We start from the raw sequence: 18,637 nt of genomic DNA, 5'->3' as shown, positions 1-18,637 counted from the left end.
GGAACCCAGTGTTTCCCCTTCGATCTCTGCCCAAGTCTCCCGTTTTTTACAGCCCTGTAACCCCTAAGTAGGACCCAGTGGCACCTGCCCTCCGACTGGGCCCTTTTATGGTTCACAATGGGGGAGTAGGATTCTGAAACAAGAAGCAGTGAAAGGGGAAGCGGCAAGGAGGTGCAGGATGAAGTCAGGATGAAGTCTTCAGCCCACTGATTTGCCCCTCCTCCTCCCGGCCCGCAATCCCGGGAATCCCGGGGTCAGCACGACCCACCGATTCCACGTAGGCCATCCAATTGCCCGGGCGCGACACACCGCGCGTGCGCGGAGGCAGCCGGCACCCATGGCGCATGCGCAGCGGGCCTCCCCCCGCCCCCCTGCTGTATATTAGGGACGACAGCGCCCGCGGTCGGTGGCTGCTTGGGGACAAGGGCAACCGTTTGGTTGGACTCGTCGGCTTGGCTCCTTACCGCCGCCGCCGCCGCCACCGCCTCCTTCGAGTTACCGGCGCAGGTAAGAGTCCGCGCTTTGGGGCCCCTCGTGTCCTACCAGCGCGCGCTGCCCGCTCCCCGGCCGCTGGGGCCCCATCCCCCACCGCCCCAGTCAACCGCTGCCCTGGGGGTCAGTGTCCTCCTCCGAGACCTTTGGCCTCTTCGGCCGCCTTTCGACTTTGCCCGTTGAACTGGCCTCTTCCCAATTCCCTTCTCGTGCTTCCCCTGTTATTCCCGAACCCTCGACCCCCCGGGTCACCTCTGAGCTGCCCCTCCCTGGGGCCACCGCCTGGCGTGGGCCACCGTCTCTCCGCAGTTAGCCCGACGGCGCTCCCCCTGCCCCCTGTCCTTTACGCGCCCTTCTCTCCCAGCTCTGCCGAGTCCCCGGGGAGATCCTGCCTCCGGGACCTCGCGCCCGGCCGGAGCCTCCTCGGGTTTGGGAGAGCGGGGACCAGGAGCGGCTCTGGGTCCGGAAGAGCCCTTTCTGCCTGGATGGGTGACAGTGGCTTCTTCCCTAGCCTCACTTCTCTATCTGGGTGTGTGCGAAGGTGTCCGTCCTATCTGCTCTCGGCATCTTCCTCAATGAGCCTCTGACTTCCCAGACCTGTTCCCGACTTGTCCCTCGTCCCACCCCTTGGATATCAATCAGTATTTGCTTCATTTGGTAGAGTTCTTTGTGGGCACTTGCATTTAGAACTGGTGACCCAGGGAGAGCGTGGCCGTCCCTCCTTAGTCGAGTTCCATGTTAGTGCTATGCTTAGACGTTTTTGAGTGAGACTTCTTAGTATTCCAGAGTACACTTGCAGTGACCTACAGAGGCGACACCTGAACTCAGTGACCTTGCAGCGCTATTTGCCTGATTATCAACAAGTGTTGTCACTCATCTTTCTATAGGATCAGTGCACCTCCCGGACATGGAGACTGTTGTTCGCCGCTGCCCTTTCCTATCCCGAGTGCCTCAGGCCTTTCTGCAGAAGGCAGGCAAATCCCTGTTGTTCTATGCCCAGAACTGCCCTAAGATGATGGAAGTGGGGGCCAAGTCAGCCCCGCGGACCCTGTCTACTTCAGCGGTACAGGGCCAGCAGGTCAAGGAAACCCCTCCGGCCAATGAGAGTAAGTGTCATTAGCAATGAAGCAGGGTTTGCATTCATTACTGGACAAGAAGCAGTCTAGTTCACAGCAGTGGTGGGGGGTCACGCCAGCCAAGGGGGTTACTTGGTGCCAGGCTCAGTTCTCGCATGGACCATCTCATGCATTTGTCACCATAACCCCGCAAGGTAGGCACTTGTAGTTTCTCATCCTTAAAGGTGAAACGGTGGCCAGTGTTCCACGTTACAGGTGTCTGGATTGCAGGTCAGCGTCTGCTGGAGTTTCAGTGCTCGGCAGTGCCTTGGTCATGAAAGTATGAAGTAGGCATGTTCTGTTCCAACTATTTTTCATTAAATATTTGGCTCTTTGGCTTTTTTTTTTTTTTTTTAATGAATAGACTATTTTTAGAGTTGTTTTAGGTTCACAGGAAAATTGAGGGGAAGCTTTTCTTATTCCAAGTGCCTCAGGCCTTTCTGCAAAAGTTGTGCTGTTTTTCTGTTTTGCTTTTTGAAATTATTTTGTGGTAAAATGTATATAACAAAACTTACCACCTAATCTTTTTTTGAGGGAGTTCTTTTTTTTTCTCTTTTCTTTAGTTTTTTTTTTTTAATTGATTTTAGAGAGAGGAAGGGAGAGAGAGACAGAAACATTGATCTCCTGTATGTGCCCTGACTTAGGATCGGATTGGCAACCTCTGTGCCTCAGGGCCATGCTCTAACCAATGGCACTATTCAGCTAGGGCTTTAAGGTTCTTTTTTTAAAAAAAATTTTATTGTCATTAAAAAAATTTTTTTTCATTGATTTCTCAGAGAGGAAGGGAGAGAGAAAACATCCATGTGCTCCACTTATGAATTTGTTAGTTGATTCTTTTTTTGTTTTAAGTTAGATCCTCCAGCTTTATTGAGGAATATTGACAAATTGTATATAGTTAGGGTGTACAACATGATGATTTAATACACATATACATTATGAAATGATGACCACAATCATGTAATGTAGTGGTCCCCAACCCCCGGGTCACGGACTGGTACCGGTCCGTGGGCCATTTGGTACCAGTCCGCAGATAAAGAATAAATAACTTACATTATTTCCGTTTTATTTATATTTAAGTCTGAACGATGTTTTATTTTTTTTAAATGACCAGATTTCCTCTGCTACATCCGTCTAAGACTCACTCTTGACGCTTGTCTCAATTATATTTAAAAATACCACAGTTTTTACGTGGGTCGCATAATTTTATTTTGTGCATTTATCCGTCCCACCCTAAAGGCTGGTCCATGAAAATATTTTCTGACACTAAACCGGTCCGTGGCCCAAAAAAGGTTGGGGACCACTGATGTAATGCATCCATCACCTCAGATAGTTACTACGTTTTGTGTGTGGTAGGAACATTTAAGATCTACTCTCTTGCTTGACCAGGAGGTGGCGCAGTAGGCCTGGGACGCAGAGGACCCAGGTTCGAAACCCCGAGGTCGTTGGCTTGAGTGCAGGCTCATCTAGCTTGAGTGCGGGTTCACCAGCTGGAGCCGCAGGGTCGCTGGCTTGAACATGGGATCATAGACATGACCCCATGGTCACTGGCTTGAGCCCAAATGTCGCTGTAGCCCCCCGTCAAGGCACATATGAGAAATCAATGAACAACTAAGGTGCTGCAACAAAGAATTGATGCTTCTCATCACCCTCCCTTCCTGTCTCTATCTTTTCCTGTCCCTCTCTCTCACTCTAAAAAACTCGACTCAGTAGATTTCAAGTATAGAGTAGTAGTGAGTATAGTCAGCATGCTGTGCACTAGATCCTTAGAACTTATGTATCTTGAAACTAAGTTTGTACCTTTTGCATTTGTTGATTCTTTTAAAAAATTTTTACTGTGCTAATTTTCAGAGAGAGAGAGGAAGGGGGAGAGAGGGAGAAATATCAATTTATTGTTCCTCTCATCCATGCACTTATTGGTTGACTCCCGTTCGTGCCCTGATCCGGGATCAAACCTGAAACCTTGGTGTATCGGGATGACGCTCTAGTTGACGGAGCCACCGGCCAGGGCACAATTATTATTAACTATGTAGTTCAGTGGCAGTAAGGACGGTCACACTGTTGCGCAACCACCCATCTCCAGAACCATGTTGATCTTGCGAAACGGAGACTGCCTGTATGAAACACGACCTCCATCCCCAGCCTCTGGCGAGGACCGTTCTGCTGTCTCTGTGAATCTGACTCCTCTAGGAACCTCATTTAGGTGGAATCATACAGAATTTGTTAAAGTAGGATTGTTTAACACATGTATCTTTAATTTGTATACGATTTTTAAAAGTTTTGTTTTTAAAGATATCAGTGTTGGATTGTTTTGGTCTGGCCCTGCCAGCGGAGGATGAGGCTCGGCATATTTCACTTAATCCCGGAGAATAATTTACCACACAGGCTTTGTTAGGTGAGCTCTCTGGGTGTGGATGTGCAAGAAAGGAATGTCTTTTTCTCTAAGTAGAAAGGATTTCATCCTTTGTAGGATTTCTTTTCCTCTTGACCTTTGTTCAGGAGTTGTTTTCTTACTGAGCAATCAAAACCCTCTGGTACCACTGTGTCCCTAGCAGTAGAGGACTAGTTGAGTAACATGTGACTTGTCCACTTGATAGGCTACTATGCAACCATCACAAACAATGCCCTCAAACTCAACCAGCCTAGGCAGATGTTTACAGTGAAAAGGGCAGAAATAACAAGCATGTACTGAAAAAGGAAAACGTTTTTTAAACCTGTACATAGGGAAAAGATAATATAACCAAATGTCTACGATGGTTATGTTTTGAATGATAGAACTTTTTCTTTTTTTAGATTTTCTACATTGAATGTGTATAATGAATGAAGTGCATGTCAAAGCAGTTTTTTAAACCCTCCTTTATAGACTTTATTTTTTATTTTTTTAAATTATTCATTTTAGAGGAGAGAGAGAGAGAGAGAGAAGAGGGGAGGAGCAGGAAGTTTCAACTCCCATATGTGCCTTGACCGGGCAAGCCCAGGGTTTCGAACCGGCAACCTCAGCATTCCAGGTGGACGCTTTATCCACTGCGCCACCACAGGTCAGGCTATAGGAGACTTTAATAAAAAGTGTAGGCCCTGGCTGGTTGGCTCAGTGGTAGAGTGTTGGCCTGGCATGCAGGAGTCCCGGGTTCGATTCCCGGCCAGGGCACACAGGAGAAGCGCCCATCTGCTTCTCCACCCCTCCCCCTCTCCTTCCTCTCTGTCTCTCTCTTCCCCTCCCGCAGCCAAGGCTCCATTGGAGCAAAGTTGGCCCGGGTGCTGAGGATGGCTCTATGGCCTCTGCCTCAGGCGCTAGAATGGCTCTGGTTGCAACAGAGCAATGGCCCAGATGGGCAGAGCATCGCCCCCTGGTGGGCATGATGGGTGGATCCCGGTCGGGCACATGCGGGAGTCTGTCTGACTGCCTCCCTGTTTCCAACTTCAGAAAAATACAAAAGCAAAAAAAAATGTATGTGACACATTACCCAGCTTATAGGAGAGGCTAGCTGATGACTCACAGGAGTGTTCTAGAATGATGATGACTTTTCTAGAAGGAAGGTGAACGAGTTGCATAAGGGGAGAGGGAAGTCATTGTGCCTAGAAGCCCACTGTGTGGTGTAAGTGAACTTCTTTGATGCATTTAGACGAGAGGGTAGAGGATGTTGCCTGTGACGACAATGTGTTGCCTGAATTCTTTCAGACAACTAACGACCTTTTGTTAAGAAGAAAACCAATAGTGTATGTGTTAAGAAACAGCAAGCTTCTATGTCAAGAATCTGTTTAGAAAATATTAGCACAAAAGAAATTGTATGAATACTTTGTTAGCTTCAAGAGTATGTTCTCATAAAACATGCTTGCTTGTGTACTCAGGGCAGGTTTACTGGAAATAATCCAACTCAAGAACCCTGGTCTGTCTGAAACTAGAAAACACTGCTTTTCAGATAAACAAGTGAGAAAGAAATAGTAGTGTTTGCGAGGTAGCTGACAGGCCAGTTAATTCCTCATGGGAACACTGTTTCCAGTGAGGCAGAGCCTGAGAAAATAAATGTGTCTGGAAGGTGGGGTAGCTTGAGGATCAGGTTTGTCCCGGGGCCTTAAGACAAACAGGTGGTTTCCTGATGAGGTGTGCGACCAGGGCTGGTGCTTCAGTTTCCCGTTCCCCCACAGAGGACAAAACCGCTCAAGCCGAGGTTCAGCTGGCTCCAGGTGGATCCCAGCAGGCTGCAGGTGACGCACAGCTTCCCTCTGGACACCCGGCCGGCAGCCAGGGTGCTGCCAGCAAGTGCCCTTTCCTGGCGGCCCAGCTGGGCCAGCGGGCCAGCAGCGTGTTCCGCAGGGCCAGCCTCGAGCTCCAGGAGGACGTGCAGGAGATGCAGTCCGTGAGGAAAGGTAAGGGACGGCGCGGCCACTGGGGGCAGGGGAAGGGCCTCGTGGCTCTTTTGGACCCTCAGACTTATTTACAAGCTATTATTAGGGTAGTATTTGTGTAACCACCTTCCTCTTTCAAAGCCAAGGAGGAAGGTCATTGCAATAGACAGTCAGAGGACTGCATTGCACAATATGGGGACTTTCTTTCTGGTGTGTGTGGGATGCAGCCAGCTCTTACAGTAACTGCTACATTTGTGGAAATACCTTGCAGGCATAAGCTGTTCCCAGCTCCTCTTTGTTTCTTTCCCATCTGGTGGGATAAAGATGAAAACTAGTGTTAACTGCAGCAAGTGATGGTCTCGGGATTCCCAAACTGTGTCTCACTGATGGTCAGAGTGGCAGCCTCAAACCTACTGTGGCTGTTGCCATGGAACACCTGACTCCCTGAAAAAGGTCACTAGCAAAAGTGACGCTTTTGACTGGAATTCTTTTCTGTGAGGAACAGAGATTAGGGTCGGGGATATGGTCGGGTGGGGAAGACATGCCAACCAGCTAGCACAGCGGTTCTCAACCTGTGAGTCGCGACCCTGGTAGGGGTCCAACGACCAAAACACAGGGGTCGCCTAAAGCCATCGGAAATATGTATTTTATTTAAAAATGTATTGTATAATAAATATGTATTTTCCGATGGCTTTAGGCGACCCCTGTGTTTTGGTCGTTCGACCCCCGCCGGGGTCGTGACCCACAGGTTGAGAACCACTGAGCTAGGAGAGAGTTCAACTTCAGTGTTCATTAAAGCTGGCTAGTGGCCCTGACCCTGGCCATACAGTGACTGAAAGGGAGGAAGGGAAGCTTCATACACTCAGTTACAGCTGTGAGCATGACTGGTCTCATCAGCCACTTGTGACACGTCTGGAAGGTGTTGTGAACTCAGAGTACACTGTTGGTCCCCTTTGTTTCCCGTTACTTTTGTTACAGAGGTTGCCCAAACCTCAGTGACCCCCAGTGTGATTAGTGTGAAGACCGATGGAGACCAGACTGGTTTGCTGAAGAATTTCCAGGATATCATGCGAAAGCAAAGACCAGAAAGGGTGTCCCATCTTCTTCAGGATAACTTGCCAAAATGTAAGTCTCATTGTGTTTGCCTGAGGCAGGAGAGAGTTTCTAACGTAAGCATACCTCTGGTTAAATATGAAATTGTATGGGGGATGTGGATTAAAAGCCATGTCCCGTATTTGGTGCCAGTAAGTGCTCCTGGCCATAGTGAATCCAAGCCCTACTGGCCCCCTGCCTTTTCCCTTAGCACCTGCCATCTGCACTGGCTACTGTGGTCAAGACTAGACACACACAGTTTCAAGACGAGGACAAGCAGTAACTTGCCCCTGTGACTATGTCTTAATTTGCCCAGAATCCAAGGGACCGAGCTGGGATAGGAACCCAGGTCTTTCGCTAAAGCCCAGATGTGCTTCTTAACCATCAGACTGTACTGTCTTCTGCTTGGTTTTTAGCTGTTTCCACTTTTCAGTATGATCGTTTCTTTGAGAAGAAAATTGATGAGAAAAAAAACGACCATACTTACCGAGTTTTCAAAACTGTGAACCGGAGGGCACACCTCTTCCCCATGGCGGATGACTACTCGGACTCCCACGTCACCAAGAAGCAGGTGTCGGTCTGGTGCAGCAACGACTACCTGGGCATGAGTCGCCACCCACGGGTGTGTGGCGCAGTCATGTGAGTAGCCCTCAGCTTTTGGATCCGCTGACAGTATTTGGCAGGACACGGATGATATAGAGCAGGGGTCCCCAAACTACGGCCCGCAGCCACATGCGGCCCCCTGAGGCCATTTATCCGGCCCCCGCCACACACACAGAAGAGGCACCTCTTTCATTGGTGATCAGTGAGAGGAGCATAGTTCCCATTGAAATACTGGTCAGTTTGTTGATTTAAATTTACTTGTTCTCTATTTTAAATATTGTATTCGTTCCCATTTTGTTTTACTTTAAAATAAGATATGTGTAGTGTGCATAGGGATTTGTTCATAGTTTTTTTATAGTCCGGCCCTCCAACAGTCTGAGGGACAGTGAACTGGCCCCCTGTGTAAAAAGTTTGGGGACCCCTGATTTAGAGGGACTGGAGCTTTTATGGAGGAACAGCCCACAGCTGATAATGGGCCATCGCACAGTATTGTTTTTAGCCTTTGAAGATATCTACAGGTGACTTTTAAAGAAATCTAATGTGCAAGTAGTTGGTAGGGCCCCTTTGTGTATGAGGTTCGAGATTATGGGTTCATCGCAAGCCTGTATGTCCACTTCCTGTCATCCCACACGGGAGTGTGCCTTTAACACCAGGCAGCCTTGCTTATGTAAGGCCGTAGCTGGAGAAATACAAGTCCGGCAGCACTAGAGAAAAAGCAACTTCAGAAAGACATTAAAAAGGGTGGTAGACCCCCTCACTTGTGTCCTTCAGGGAGCTGCCATGATTAGGGACACTTGGGAGAGTTGCTTGCCTGACTCCCCAAGGACACTTGATGAAAAGAGCACCATCTGAGGTTTAGTGATGGATCTAAGGCTCTGGGGCGGGTGTGCAGAGGGTTTGGGTCACCATCTGGAGCCTGCTGTCGTGTTATTGGAGGGAGATGTCTGTCAGAGGAAAAAAGTCTTAGTAAGGTAGCTCAGCTGATACTAGTCCTCAAGTGGCTGTTAGATGGACACTGATGATCTGTAGAGGCATCATCACCCATGTTGTGACCTCCTCCATTCTCATCTAATGACAAAGTTGGTTGCAAGTTCTGGCCCCAGCCTTACTCAGTAAGTTCCTAGATCAGCAAATGTTTTAGTCGCCTAGGTCCTGGAGACGGGAATGGTTCTCATGGCATTCATACCATGAAGCTTACTCTCTCCCTGCCTCTTTTTTAAGGGACACTTTGAAACAGCATGGTGCTGGAGCAGGTGGGACTAGGAACATTTCTGGAACTAGTAAGTTCCATGTGGACCTGGAGCAGGAGCTGGCCGACCTGCATGGGAAGGATGCAGCCCTCTTGTTCTCCTCGTGCTTTGTGGCCAACGACTCGACCCTCTTCACCCTGGCCAAGATGCTGCCAGGTAAGGGAGCTCCGCGGGGTCTCAGTGCAGTAGCCCCTGGTTTTGCTTTCTGCAGTTTCAGTTACCTGTGATCAGTTGCCGTCCAGAAATACTAAATGGAAAGTTCCAGAAATAAACAATTTATAAGTTTAAGTTGCACATCCTTCTGAGTTCTGTGATGAAATCTTGTAAGTCCTGCTGTCCCACCTGGGACGTGACGTGTCCCTTTGTGCAGCGTCTCCACGCTGTGTACCCGTCAGCCTCTCAGCAGCTGTCCTGGTCATCACCTGTTCAGACAGCACAGCGCTTGTGCTCAGGTCACTATTGTACTTAAAAATGGCCCCAAAGTGCAAGAGTGGTAATGCTGACAGTTCGGATGTATCAAAGAGAAGCTGTACAGTACTTCTTTTAAGTGAAAAGGTGAAAGTTCTTGAGTTAAGAAAAAAAAAAATTATGCTGAGGTAGCTAAGATCTGCAATAAGAAGGCATCTTCTATCTGTGAAACTACATAATTTATAAGTTAAGCTTTATCACAGGTATGTGCAGGGTTTAGCACTGTCTGCGGTGCTTTGAGGTGTCCACTGGGGTCTCGGCCATGTCTCCTGAGGGCAGCAGGGTTACTGTAGAGGAACACGACGACAGGAAGGCTTACCACACACACTCAGGAGGCATCGGGGCCACTTGTTCCCGAGCTGAGTGGGTGCCGACTGCACCTTCCAGCTCCAGCCCAGTGGGCATAGCGAGGAGTCAGGTTGGAAGGGCCTGTCCTGAGGCTGACTGCTTCAGTGTGCTTTGTCTTCTATAAAAACCCTGTGGAAAACTCTCCTAATCGTTTGTAGTTCTCTTCTGACCGAGTTTGGAGAGAGGCAGCCAGGCTGAACAGCAGACAAATCCTGCTGCAGGTACCCGGCACCGACAGGCCTCTCAGAGAGGCCCAAGTCAGTGATGCCCAGAGGAAACTGGCATGCATGGCTTCAACTAAGGGGCAAAGCATTTTTGAGCAGTCTGTTGTCCCTGACTGTGTAGGAAATAATTTGTCTTTGGTGCAGATGGCAATAAATGAACATTTTTGTCATGTCAGGCTGTGAGATTTACTCTGATTCTGGGAACCATGCCTCCATGATCCAAGGGATTCGGAACAGCCGGGTGCCAAAGTACATCTTCCGCCACAATGACGTCAGCCACCTCAGGGAGCTGCTACAGAGATCCGACCCCGAGGTCCCCAAGATTGTAGCATTTGAAACTGTCCACTCAATGGATGGTGAGTCTAAATAGAGGCCCATCTGAAACCTGAAATGGAAAACTGGGCTTGAACAGTTCTTTAGAAATGTGTTTATTTTGTTTTTGCGATTTCTTTTAACTCTGTGAAAGTTTTGTAATTGGTGAGCATTGTGTAGATTTCAGTAAATGTAGATTTTCTCCTCTGGTTTTTACTTGGCTCGGAGGACCCAACATCACCTGGAAACTGGGGGAAGTTCATTTTTTTCCCTCAGTATTTTTTTTTTTTTTAAGATTTTACTTCCTGATTTTAGAGAGAGAGGAGAGAGAGAAAGGTTGGGGGAGGGAGCGGGAAGCATCAACTCATAGTAGTTGCTTCTCACATGTGCCTTGACCAGGCAAACCGGGGTTTTGAACCAGCAATCTCAGCATTCCAGCTCAGCGCTTTATCCACTGTGCCACCACAGGTCAGGCTCCCCAGTATTAAAAATAATACTTAGAGGCCCTGGCCGGTTGGCTCAGCGGTAGAGCGTCGGCCTAGCGTGCGGAGGAACCGGGTTCGATTCCCGGCCAGGGCACACAGGAGAAGCGCCCATTTGCTTCTCCACCCCTCCTCCACGCTTTCCTCTCTGTCTCTCTCTTCCCCTCCCGCAGCCAGGGCTCCATTGGAGCAAAGATGGCCCGGGCGCTGGGGATGGCTCTGTGGCCTCTGCCTCAGGCGCTAGAGTGGCTCTGGTTGCAACATGGCGACGCCCAGGATGGGCAGAGCATCGCCCCCTGGTGGGCAAAGCTCGCCCCTGGTGGGCGTGCCGGGTGGATCCCGGTCGGGCGCATGCGGGAGTCTGACTGTCTCTCCCTGTTTCCAGCTTCAGAAAAATGAAATAAATAAATAAATAATACTTAGAATATAAGTCAATTTGTTCCGGCTGACTTAGACCAAAACAGAAATGTGTGACGTGTCAGGCAGTCCAGAGTGACCAGTGTTTCTCCTCAGGGGCAGTGTGCCCACTGGAAGAGCTGTGTGATGTGGCCCACGAGTTTGGCGCCATCACCTTTGTGGATGAAGTCCACGCGGTGGGGCTGTACGGGGCCCGAGGCGGAGGGATCGGCGATCGGGACGGAGTCATGCCAAAGATGGACATCATTTCTGGAACGCTCGGTATGTGTCCTCTGCCCCTTCTGCAGTCTTCACTAGGCCCCCCCATCCCGCGTCTAACCGGGACCAGGTGAGGAGCACAGGATGCCTGGGCCACTCTTTAAGGGAAGCTTCCCCGTTCTCAGAGATGGGGTGGCACAGCCGAGCAGAACCCTTGGAACCTAGAGGCCCGGCTCCCAGAAGCAAAGTAAACCTCACGGCCTGACAGCAGAGATGCCACGTGGCCCCCTGAACTCACTGCAGACAGAGCTGTGGCTCTCCGGGCCTCAGACCTGGAGGGGTCCCCAAACTGCGGCCCCGAGGCCATTTATCTGACCCTGCTGCACTTCTGGAAGGGGCACCTCTTTCATTGGTGGTCAGTGAGAGGAGCATAGTTCCCATTGAAATACTGGCTAGTTTGTTGATTTAAATTTATTTGTTCTTTATTTTAAATATTGTATTTGTTCCGTTTTGTTTTTTTATTTTAAAATAAGATATGTGCAGTGTGCATAGGGATTTGTTCAGTTTTTTTTATAGTCCGTCCCTCCAACGGTCTGAGGGACAGTGAACTGGCCCCCTACATAAAAAGTGTGGTCTCAGACTGCCTCAGACTGTCCTGTACAGAACAAGAACCAGAACTCGAGTGCTAGTCTCCAAGCGGTTCTTAGGACCTGCAGGCTCTGGCCTGATGTGCGAGCTCTGTGCCGTGTGCCTGCCACAAGGGGACCGGTCACCTCCCCCAGCCACGCTGTGTTCCACTGTTCCTCCTTGCTGAGGCAGGGCCTCCTGGGGCCAGACTGGGAGCCCAGAAGCCCGCTGGTGTCAGTCCTGCCCGATCAGCTCCCCATCTGCGTGCCCTCGGGTGGTAGATAGCCCGTCTGCACCCGTTTCCTCCGTGATAGAAAGTGACATGGCTCCTGCCTCATTTTCTGTGAAGGTAAATGAGTGTGTCGACATGTCCTTGCCCTTATTATTATTTTTTACAGAGAGAGAGAGAGAGCGAGTCAGAGTGAGGGATAGACAGGGACAGACAGACAGGAACAGAGAGATGAGAAGTATCAATCATTAGTTTTTCGTTGTGCATTGTGACACCTTAGTTGTTCATTGATTGCTTTCTCATATGTGCCTTGACCGTGGGCCTTCAGCAGACTGAGTAACCCCTCGCTCAAGCCAGCGACCTTGGGTCCAAACTGGCGAGCTTTTTGCTCAAGCCAGATAAGCCCACGCTCAAACTGGCAACCTCGGGGTCTCAAACCTGGGTCCTCCGCATCCCAGTCTGACGCTCTATCCACTGCGCCACTGCCTGGTCAGGCTGTCCTTGCCCTTTGAGACTCTAGAGATGAAAACGTAAACTGTACGGGTTTGAGGATTGCAAGTTAGTAAGACAGCTGGAGGCCCGTGTAGCAGTTGGTGAAGGAAGGAAGGGCAGGCTGGAAAGAGCATCCCTCAGCACTGTCAAGGGCCAAGGACCTCGGGCGACCCGGAGCCGGGCTGCTCAGAGCCCGCCTGGCAGGAAGCCCAGCAGCTGTCTTCTCAACGAGCTAGTGAGGCAGCAGACGCTGGGGGGAAATCTCCCACTGAGAGCTCATACCACCCAGAGCATGGGCCTCAAGCAGGAATGTTAATTACAAGACGTAAAGCTAAGATCTGAAAGGATTCTAAAGTCTTAATCGTGAAATCTGAGATACAGATTATATAAAGGGATTTAAGGAGATTTGAAAACTGAGTCTGGCCCTATGTCAATCTGAACAGGTTCTGAGTTTTCATATTTACCTGGCAAGTGCTAATTGTCCAGTTTTGTGTTTACTTAAATAGGAAATAATACCTGTCCCACCAGCACAGTTAGATGTCTCAGTGGGGTTTCCTTCTGGCCTCCAGGGGGTGCTCACGGGGAGAGGCAGTCCCAGAGAGCCAGTGCCGGGCTCTGGTGGAGCTGGGGACAGGCACCCGGGGGCACAGGGACCCTGGGACCAGACACCAGCTTGGCCATGGACTTCGGGGCAGGTCCCTTTCCCTAAGCACCCTCGGGTCTCCTTTCAGAGCGGGGTGGACATCCCTTCCCCGCAGTCTGTGGGCAGAGGAGTAAGTACCCTGGGGCTCAGCAGCATAGTGCTGTGCACAGCGGGGCTACCCCTGACAGGCGCTCTCCCCTCAGGCAAAGCCTTCGGCTGTGTGGGAGGCTACGTGGCCAGCACCAGCTCTCTGATTGACACGGTGAGGTCCTACGCGGCCGGCTTCATCTTCACCACGTCCCTGCCGCCCATGCTGCTGTCCGGGGCCCTGGAGTCGGTACGCATCCTCAAGAGCGCCGAGGGCCGGGCACTACGCCGCCAGCACCAGCGCAACGTCAAGCTCCTGAGGCAGATGCTCATGGACGCTGGCCTCCCCGTCGTCCACTGCCCCAGCCACATCATCCCTGTTCGGGTAACGGCCTGCTGGGGTCAGCCCTGCTGGGTGGGCGCTGTGCCACACGTGGCCAGGCCACGGTGTCTGGTTCTAGCCTTCCTGAAGCTGGGCTGGGGGTGGCTGCTGGGCAGGGGCTGCAGCGGGTCCCTGGCTGTGTCTCCACCTCCCTGTGCTGACCTCACAGTGCGAGAGGAGCCTTGGAACCCAGTGGGCTGGGGCAGGGGTCTCCAGAGCACTGCCTTTACAGGGCAAACAGGACGCTGTATCTGGGCACTCTGGAAGCCAGAGCTTGCCTAGATTTGAAGTAAGGGTTCCTAGTCAGTTAATTTGGAACTGAGTGTTTCCTTTCCCTCTACAAACAACCCTACTGGTGTCACAGTTGAATGAGTCTAGTTATTACAGCTGAGGGACCCAGAGCTGCCTTCACCCCCAGGGTGTGCACAGCCCTGGCTTTGGGCCAGCTGCCGTCAGCCGGGTCACAGAGCCACTTTCCTCACACGAGCCTGGGTGCGGGTCGCTGAAATCCACTTCTCAGGGTTGGGTTCTCTGCTTGGCAGTGCGTGTGTGGCCTTGCCCAGCCTGCGTGTGCTGCCGGCCCTGACCCTTACGCATGGGCTACATTAGAATCTGCTAGGAGCTGGTTTGTCCCGCCCTGACCTTACCTTCTGTCATCAAACTCAGGTGGCAGATGCTGCTAAAAACACACAAGTCTGTGACGAACTGATGAGTAGACATAACATCTATGTGCAAGCCATCAATTACCCCACAGTGCCACGGGGGGAGGAGCTGCTGAGGATTGCCCCTACCCCGCACCACACCCCCCAGATGATGGACTACTTCCTTGGTGAGTGTCTGAACAGCCTCCCTGCAGAGCTGCTGACAGTGGCCCTCTCGGCCCAAGAATGCTCTCAGATGGTACAGGACTTTAAAGGGAGGGCATCTAGGTGTCTGGTTCACTGTAGGAGACCGCAGGCATTGTGGAGCTCTAAGGGAGCCTGCTAATCCACCCAGTCTGTCCAGTGTCCCCTTGTCAGGTGACTTAGGATGAGCAGTGATGGCTGTGGCGGGGGAGGAGGAAGGGGCCTCTGAAGGCTTGCGTCTGTGCTGGCCTCCAGGGTTTGCTTTGCTTCTTTCTTCCCTGCCACGGTGTGGTCCCTGAACCAACCCACACCTGGCCACCCCCACCCTTAACGCCTGCTGGTCAAGAGTGGGATTTTATCCCGCTGCTCAGAAGGGTGTGCAATTTAAAACATCAGTTATTTCTGAAATTTCTCATTTATTATTTTCAGGCCACAGTTGACCTCGGGTAACTAAAACTGCAGAAAGTAAAACTGGGGATAAAGGGGCCAACTGTACATCAGTGTGCACTGTCACCCGATTTCAGAATGTTTCCTCACCACAAGGGGAGACCCACTTCCCTTCTCTCTGTCCCACTGCCAGCCACTCGCCCCCTTTCTGTCCTGGGTTTACTGTACTTGACGTTGCTGGAAGTGGACTTGTACAACACATGGTCTCTGTGCCTGGCTTCCCAGCAGTGCTGTCAGCGGTCGCCCATGTCCCTGCTGCAGCACGAGTCAGTGCTTCCTGTCTTTTTGTTATTAAGTGATCTTCTCTGTTCCTGTAGACTAGTGGTGTGCAACCGCCTGTCCACAAAACAGCGAACCACCCTGATGTTGTGTGAACATGACAGAATCTCTCATCACTGGGTCTGTAATCCTCACACAATATCAGGTGGTTAGCTCCTCCTCAGACCAGCGGTTGAAAAACAGTGGATCAACCACATTTGTCCTTCGACTGATGGACACTTACATTCCCACATTTTGACTGAGGAAAATAATGATGCTATGAACATTCATGTTCAAGTTATTGGGTGGGCATATTTTCATTTCTCTTGGGTATAGATTCCTTTTAACTTTTTAAAATAAAACCATTTGGGCCCTGGCGGGTTGGCTCAGTGGTAGAGTGTCGGCCTGGTGTGCAGGAGTCCCAGGTTCGATTCCCGGCCAGGGCACACAGGAGAAGCGCCCATCTGCTTCTCCACCCCTCCCCTTCTCCTTCCTCTCTGTCTCTCTCTTCCCCTTCTGCAGCCAAGGCTCCATTGGAGCAAGATTGGCCCAGGCACTGAGGATGGCTCTGTGGCCTCTGCCTCAGGCGCTAGAATGGCTCTGGTTGCAACAGAGCAATGGCCCAGATGGGCAGAGCATCGCCCCCTGGTGGGCATGCCTAGTAGATCCCGGTCGGGCATATGCAGGAGTCTGTCTGACTACCTCCCCGTTTACAACTTCAGAAAAATAGAAAAGAAAAAAAAAATTAAAATAAAACCATTTGTCCTCACAGAGACTCTGCTGGCCACGTGGAAGCGCGTGGGGCTGGAGCTCAAGCCACATTCCTCAGCCGAGTGCAACTTCTGCAGGCGGCCGCTTCACTTTGAAGTGATGAGTGAAAGAGAGAGATCCTACTTCTCCGGCCTGAGCAAGCTGGTCTCCGCTCAAGCCTGACTATGTCGTCACCCCAGTCACCCACCCGCTTACCACATCACATCCAGTCTCCAGAATTGCCCCCCAATTAAGTTATGTTTCACTCTATGGTAAAAGTATAGTCCTGAAAATAAATTGTTTAAGCGATGGGTTCTCCTGTTTTTGGCTACCAAAAACAGATAATCATTTTCTTCATCCTCTAAGTCTGGTCTGTACTGCCAGGCTGTGTGAAATGTAGGAAGACACTCTGGTCCTCTGGAAACGGCTTTAGACCTGGCCCGGACAGCAGGGCCTGCGCTTTTCCCGAGCCGCCACCACTCAGTGCTCGCTGCGTCTGTGGTTCGCTCCCCGCCGGCCACAGCCCATCGGCTTGGTGCGTCACCACGATGCCAGCCGCTTTCCCTTCCAGCCGCTCGCCTGCAATCTTAAACACACCACAGCTCCTGCTGCGCCTGTTTCCCTTTCCCTCCCAGCTGCTGCCCCCACCTCCACTTCCCTGGGAAAGGTGGCCTGGCTGGCTGCCTGCCCCTTGACCCCATGGTGGCAGGCTGGCAGGCTGTGCTCCTCTGGCTCCGTCCCCCACGTCCTGGGCCCACTGCTCCTGGCACATCCTGCAACCAGCTGTGTCATGAAAGACTACCTTTTGCTACAAGACCTTGTGCTGAGTGATATAAGTCAGAGAAGGATAGCTGTAGGATTTCATTCATGGGGACATGAAGTGACAAAAACAAGACAACAGAATGGTGGTTAATGGGAGGGGGAGGGAGGAGGACACAGGGTAAAGAAGGTCACATACAGAGGGGTGCGGGAGCCCAATTTCAAGTGCTGAGCACACAGTGGAGTGTACTATAAAGTTGTACACTTGAAATTTATGTTACACCAATCAGTTTATTTATTTTTTACAGAGTCAGAGAAAGGGATAGACAGGGACAGACAGACAGGAACAGAGATGAGAAGCATCAATCATTAGTTTTTCGTTGCGACACCTTAGTTGTTCATTAATTGCTTTCTCATATGTGCCTTGACTGTGGGGCTACAGCAGACCGAATAACCCCTTGCTCAAGTTAGCGACCTTGGGTCCAAGCTGGTGGGCTTTTGCTCAAACCAGATGAGCTGTGCTCAAGCTGGTAACCTCAGGGTCTCGAACCTGGGTCATCAGCATCCCAGTCCGACGCTCTATCCACTGTACCACCGCCTGGTCAGGCTACACCGATCAGTTTAAAAAGAAAACAGCCCAAGCTCTCCCTCAGCCCCCTTCTAGCTGCTGCTGTCCCTCTTCTGGTCATCCCCACGTGGTCCAGTCCCTGTCCCCTATGGAAATGCTCTTTTCCTGCCATTGTGCTGGCCAGCCAGCTCTGTTTGCCTGCCATGGGTTCTCTTGGTGGTGTTTGAGATGGCTGTCCTTGGCCTTTTTACAGCTTTCTCCACACGCTCCAGGCCACAATTCCTGATTATTTTCCTCCTCTAAGGGCACCTCCCCCTTCCCTCCTGCACGTGGTCTCCCTGGCCATAGGAGGTTTTCAGTCCAACTGTACAGTACTGAGCGCTGTCCCACACCACAAACCACATGGGTCCAGAGGGCCCCTGGGTCTGCTGCCCCTCAATCTCATTATCACACACTCATCTCTCTTGAGTGGACATCAGCGGCTGGTCTCTCACAGGAGACTGTCCGCCAGCCCTGAAAGTTCCACCTCTCAGAGAGATCTCAGGCCAGGCCACTTCCCATCACCTGTACGGCTGCCTTCACTCATACTGCCATCATCCTGGTGTCTGTCCCAGCCTCAACCACACACGGCAGCATGAGAACATTATAAAAATGTAATTCTGCCCAGGGGGTTGTCTCAGTGGTGGAGTGTTGGCCCGGCATGTGTATGTCCCAGGTTCGATTCCCAGTCAGGGCACACAGGAGGGGAGAAGTGCCCATCTGCTTCACCCGTCCTCCTCTCAGTTCTCTCTCTTCTCCCCTCCTGCAGCCATGGCTCGATTGGAGTGAGCTGGCCCCAGGTGCTGAGGATGGCTCCATGACCTCCATCTCAGGTGCTAAGAAGAGCCCAGTTACTGAGCAATGGAGCAACGCCCCCTAATGGGCATGCCGGGTTGGGTCCTGGTCGGGCCCACGCAGGAGTCTGTCTCTCTGCCTCCCTGCTTCTCACTGAATTAAAAAAAAAAAAAGTAAATCCCATCCCATCCCTCCCCTACAGAAAACAATCCTGGGTATCCCAAACGCACTCATGTTAAATGACCGTCTCTGGGTGGGGACCCCCTATCTCTTCCTTTCCGGCGGGCGTGCACACCTGAGCCTCAAACCCCCAGGGGGCCTCTCTGGCTCCCAGGCCTGGCTGGTAGCCGGTGTTCCTCCGCCTGGGTTCT

At 51.2% G+C, this 18,637-nt stretch overlaps 1 protein-coding gene across 1 annotated transcript; it reads left to right on the top strand.

The window, feature by feature from the left end:
- Nucleotides 1-349: 349 nt before the first annotated feature.
- Nucleotides 350-16,414, top strand: ALAS1 (5'-aminolevulinate synthase 1). Its single transcript, XM_066244599.1, has 11 exons — nucleotides 350-507; nucleotides 1,380-1,598; nucleotides 5,751-5,972; nucleotides 6,930-7,076; nucleotides 7,460-7,682; nucleotides 8,868-9,052; nucleotides 10,113-10,292; nucleotides 11,244-11,408; nucleotides 13,540-13,808; nucleotides 14,472-14,634; nucleotides 16,128-16,414. Exons 2-11 carry the CDS (start codon nucleotides 1,400-1,402, stop codon nucleotides 16,286-16,288), a joined length of 1,914 nt encoding a protein of 637 aa, XP_066100696.1. The 5' UTR covers nucleotides 350-507; nucleotides 1,380-1,399; the 3' UTR covers nucleotides 16,289-16,414.
- Nucleotides 16,415-18,637: the final 2,223 nt, after the last annotated feature.

This window comes from Saccopteryx bilineata, chromosome 10 (assembly GCF_036850765.1).
Source record: "Saccopteryx bilineata isolate mSacBil1 chromosome 10, mSacBil1_pri_phased_curated, whole genome shotgun sequence".
Taxonomy (NCBI): Eukaryota; Metazoa; Chordata; class Mammalia; order Chiroptera; family Emballonuridae; genus Saccopteryx; species Saccopteryx bilineata.
Note: the sequence above shows the minus strand (reverse complement) of the source record. Positions and strands in the feature narration are given on the sequence as shown.

Bases quoted from the DNA above. Each gene is read 5' to 3' on its own strand.
- ALAS1 (XM_066244599.1), top strand. From the start codon at position 1,400: ATGGAGACTGTTGTTCGCCGCTGCCCTTTCCTATCCCGAGTGCCTCAG. The intron at 7,077-7,459 runs GTAAGTCTCATT...CTTGGTTTTTAG, and splicing joins TCAGGATAACTTGCCAAAAT to CTGTTTCCACTTTTCAGTAT. The intron at 14,635-16,127 runs GTGAGTGTCTGA...TTGTCCTCACAG, and splicing joins GATGATGGACTACTTCCTTG to AGACTCTGCTGGCCACGTGG.